Source organism: Protomyctophum bolini (assembly GCF_963924005.1).
Source record: "Protomyctophum bolini genome assembly, chromosome: 5".
Lineage (NCBI taxonomy): Eukaryota > Metazoa > Chordata > Actinopteri > Myctophiformes > Myctophidae > Protomyctophum > Protomyctophum bolini.
Window position 1 is genome coordinate 35,203,864 of NC_137866.1, and position 4,867 is coordinate 35,208,730.

General features: G+C 41.9%; 1 protein-coding gene across 1 annotated transcript; it reads left to right on the forward strand.

Annotated features, from left to right (window-relative positions):
- Positions 1–1,404: 1,404 nt before the first annotated feature.
- LOC308315089 (cytosolic 5'-nucleotidase 1A-like) lies at positions 1,405–4,306 on the forward strand (the record flags this gene model as incomplete). The annotated part of the gene is made up of 5 exons (XM_080762918.1): positions 1,405–1,479; positions 1,618–2,678; positions 3,066–3,189; positions 3,764–3,827; positions 4,272–4,306. The coding sequence occupies 5 exons, from the start codon at positions 1,405–1,407 to the stop codon at positions 4,304–4,306; spliced, it is 1,359 nt and encodes a 452-aa protein (XP_080619044.1).
- Positions 4,307–4,867: the final 561 nt, after the last annotated feature.

Below are 4,867 nucleotides of genomic sequence, written 5' to 3' on the forward strand. Positions count from 1 at the left end.
TTTCATTTTTTTCAAATCCTCAAAAATGATGAAAAACGGCGTACCATAGTATGCCGTACGATATGGGCTATAGCCCACGGTTCAAAATGATGAGAAACGAGGCTAACTTTTTTTTTCAAAATTTCAAAAAACATGGGCTATAACCCACCGTTTTTTTCATTTTTTCAAATCCTCAAAAATTATGAAAAAGAAACCTCGAATATAGCAGATCTACAAGCTCACAATGCGTTGCATCACAATGCATTGTGAGATTGTAGATAAGCTACTTTCAAATGGCCAAAATGTGGTTGTAGCCTAGTGGTAAATAACTGCAATGTAGCTAGGCTCTATTTTAACTTCCCACCGGTTTAGTTTAGCTTGTTTGCTTCTCAAAAAGTACCAACTAATTCCTCATAGTGATGTCCATTTAGTGTCACAATAAACAACCAACAGTCCTTCTAACAACTCTAATGTTTAAACAATAGAGTTAATGTTGGATAAAACCTTACCTTTCAGCAGCTACGCCCCAAACACTCTGCCACTGCACCGCATGCGGCTCCATTTTAAACCTAAAGCCCCGCCTACAGTATCCGGGTCTGTTGAACGGTTCAACTTGGCTAAAAGGGTTTCCTCTGCGGATTCGGGTTCTTGGAAACGCCCCCAGCCACTGCTGAGGTTAAGGTTAGGTTTAGGTATAGTTTTACTGAGGTTAAGGTTAGGTTTAGGTATAGTTTTACTGAGTTTCCAAAAAAAAAAGCGATGGTCCCGTGCTTGCGGTTAGGGTTAGGTTAGGATTGAGGTTTCGGATCAATAGTATGTCGGAACTAAAGCCTGCACCCTAATTAAAGAACCCTGAAAGAAGAGATATATAAACATAGCCTACTCTGTTGTAAAGTATAGGAAGTAAGTACAAAATATGTAAATGATTCAAATAAAATATTGACACAATATACAAAATATGGGGTCAGTTTCCTTCAGCCCATGGTCTCGGAGCTATTTTCGTCTTTTTTTCAAATCCTTGTTTTTCATCTTTTTTAACCATGGGCTATCGGACAGAAAATTATAGCACACAGTTTTTCATCATTTTGGAGGATTCGAAAAAAAGACGAAAATCACTCTGAGACATAGGCTATAGCCCATGGTCTCGGACGGCATGCTATAGCACACCGTTATTCATCATGAGTCGCTGCATCTTTGCTTGGTAAGGATCCATGCAGCTTACTTAGGTGGTTCGGGCATCTGGTTAGGATACCTCTCGAGCGTCTCCCTATAGGGAGGTCCTCAATGCACGTCCCGATGGAAGGACACCCCCGGGCAGACCAAGGATGAGTTGGAGGTTTTCTATCTCCAAAATCTGACGGGAACGCCTCAGGATCCCCCAGAATGAAGTTACTAATGTTGCTGTGGAGAGGGAAGTGGGTGAAGATGGATACTGTAAAGAGTAAAGACTGTAAAGAGTGTAACAAGAGGCTCAAGGTCTTCACTAGTTCAGCTCTGGATGTAAGTAATTGAAATTGATGATGTAAGACATGTGAATCTGACTACAGAAGACTATCTAGGAGGTTGTATGTGCCATTGCTTGCTGTTTGTGACGTCACAAGGTGACGTTGCGGTGTTGATGAATTTGGTTTCTAAAAGGCACGTCACGGCTGTAAAGGTCTCAGTGTGAAGCAAAGCTTGCTGTGTCAGAAAGAAGTTATTAGTGCTCTTGCCAATACCTTCAAAGTGTTTAAAATGATTGAGGATAAGGAATATGCTGCAAGAAAAGCCTTCTTTAGTGAAACACAAACAATGTTACCACCCAACCCCGACTCTGCAATTACTGTAGCCGTCTCCCCCCGCACCTTGTTCAACATGGTAACAGAAAGGAAGATTTATGAGAACGAAGGAGTAGAGAAATACATAGCCTATCAAGTGGAGCATGAAAACGATATTATGATGCCAGGAGATTCAATGCCATTTGTCAAGGCATTGATGACAGTCAACGCGAGGCTGAGGGAACTCTACCCAGACAGTGAGGAGTTGTTTGACATTGTCCTGATGACTAACAGCCATGCCCAAGTTGCAGTCCGATTCATAAACAGCATCAATCATTACAATTTGACCATAGAGAGATTCTGCATGACTGGGGGGCAGAGTCCCATCAGCTACCTGAAGGCTTACAATACCAACCTTTACCTTTCCAAGGACCCTGAGAAAGTTACAGAGGCAATTGAAGCAGGCATTGCTGCTGCCACAATGTTTTCACAGGATAGAGAGAGAGAGTTTAGTGACACCCAGCTTAAAGTGGCTTTTGACGGAGATGCTATGCTCTTCTCTGAAGATTCTGCCCAGATGAAACAAGGACACTTGGACAGGTTCCTTGAGTACAAGAGGAAAAATGAGGGCATTCAATCACTTGCCCAGATTCCCCTTAAGAGTTTTCTGGAGGCTCTGGGGAAACTCCAGAAGAAGTTCTATGCCAAGAATGAGCGTGCTCACTGTCCCATTCGCACTTTCCTGGTCTCTGAGCACAGTGGAGCCAGCTCAGGGGCCCGTGTCATTAAAACACTAAGGAGCTGTGGCTTGGAGATCGACGAGGTTCTCATCGCGGCTGGGGCCCCCAAAGGGCCACTTATAAAGAAAATAAGACCACACATCTTATTCAATGATGAAATGTTCAACATTAAGCTGTCTAGGGAAATCATGCAAGTAACAAGGCAAAACCCATAAACCTATGTATTCCGAACATGACTGCTTTAGCATATTATCTGGTTGCATTAAAGAAAAAACAAACAAAAAGTAATTTAGAAATGCTATAATGAACATGAGCCTACAACCCCTGCGAAATGACAACCAATAATAGCCAAACTGAAAGAAGAGCCGCAGATAATTCCTAAGAAGGCTGAGGGACCGACGAATGCAACAAACGTAAAAAGTTAAAGTGCAGTACTGTTGAGTCATGTGGAATAGACTGGTGACTGGTGAGCAGCTTCAACTTGGTGGGCATATCACTTGAGGACCTGACATGATTATGCAAAGAAGGCACGGTAGCAAGGAAATTCAGAGAAAATCTTGAAGTCCTTCTACTCTGAAACCTCCCACAGCTTAGGGGCAGTGGCATATGGAGCCCCTGACGCCATTGTTGGATTGAAAAGAATCCCAAGAAAGAAGAAAGAAGCCAAGCAACTCCCTGAAATCTGTCCGTTTGAGATGATGCGGGCTGGGAAGGTGAGGTGTCTCACACCTCAAGGCTCTATCTAGGTTTTGGAAAACGCTTTCATCTGGCAGCCATCATAAACAGGGACATGTAGATAAAAACAAAGAAAAAGCAAAGCACACAAGAAACAATAAAAAATATACGTTGGTTGACGCTGAGGAACTCTAGTCTTGCACGGAGTGATCAACCCAACATTGCACAATGTACAGAATGTTATCACTGCTGCTATAGTATAAACAATTCAGGGAAACTGTTAATATATAGATACAGAGTATCTTGCACATATAGGTCATGTTGACTACTTGCTACTTTCAGTATAGAACCGTATACTGTTACTATATGGCTGTGTTTTTCTTGCCATATAGCATTATACAATACACATGTTTTTCTACAGCTAAATGGACATTTACAATATATGCTTCATTTATACACACACTTCTTCTCCCTGCCCTGTTATATATGGGTACTGTTTTTATTCGTATCTTAGTTTTTCTTTTTTTATTATTACTCTGTTGTTAGCACAGTCTAGGGTTAGGGCCTACTTTGTGGACCTCACACAATTGTATTTCACTTGTACCCATATAGCCAGCAAGGGCAAAATCCAAAAGACCCGTCCGGTCGGTCGGTCGGCAGATCGGCCGCTCAATCGGTAAGTCCGACGGTCGGTAAATCCATATAGTCGTAGTGACTCTTGGTTCTTGGTTGATTAGAAGTCAAGAAAGAGTCTGGTCAGCAAGCGATCCACAGCAAAGCTTGCTGTTAAATGCTGGTTCCAAAGATTGTGTAGCTAATTATGTCTTGTCCCTGTTGATAGAATTGCAGAAGCAGCAAAAACGAGTAGAAGCTTAGATCTTAGATGGTATCAAATGGCATTCCAAGATGGAAGGTCAATCTAATTGGGTTTAGTGCTGATTGAGATGCCACAAGGTTTGGGAAAACGTCATGGAGTCTTCCCTGTGACATGCCATGGCTGATCCACTGTGTTGCACATTGGCTAGAATTAAAGACAGACTTCAGTGATGGTTGCATTAGTAATCAAGTTATTTTAAAATAATATAACAATATTCTAGTTCTTTGCTGTGGCTTCCCACAGGCTCTGGAATAGCCTACCCCTCCATAAAAGATTGACCCAGTTCATAGAGGCTTTTAAATCTTCACTCAAGACTCACATTTTTTCCTGGCCTCTTTACGTGTATTATTGCTGATCCATTGTGGGGGGTTTTTGTTTTGGTTTTTTTTTTCATTTGTGTAATGTTCCGCCTTGTTTTTCTCAATTGCAATGTTTTCTCCTTTTTATTTAGTTTAGTAGCCTACAACTGAGCCAAGTCTGATGAGGCGTGTCTGAAGCCTGTCCTGGATGGTGTATCCGGACGTAAAAATGAATCCTCCATTTTGTACAACTTTGATTCACAGTTTTAAATGTGCTCCATTATAAAGTTTGATTTGATTTGATGTTTAACTTTTGGATCAGTGCTGATTGGAAGATCATGGGAATGGTCTTAGGCTAGCCTAACCTAGAAAAGTGTGCTCAACTGAGAGCATACCTCCACCAGGCCAGGTTGCCTGGAGGGCTGTGTCGGTAGTGAGGTGCAGGATATTGCCAGATATGGAGAATTTTGCTCTGATAGGCCCCTCAACATGCGATTACAATTTGGGTATTATTGGATGTTGCATTGATGATGTAGGCTA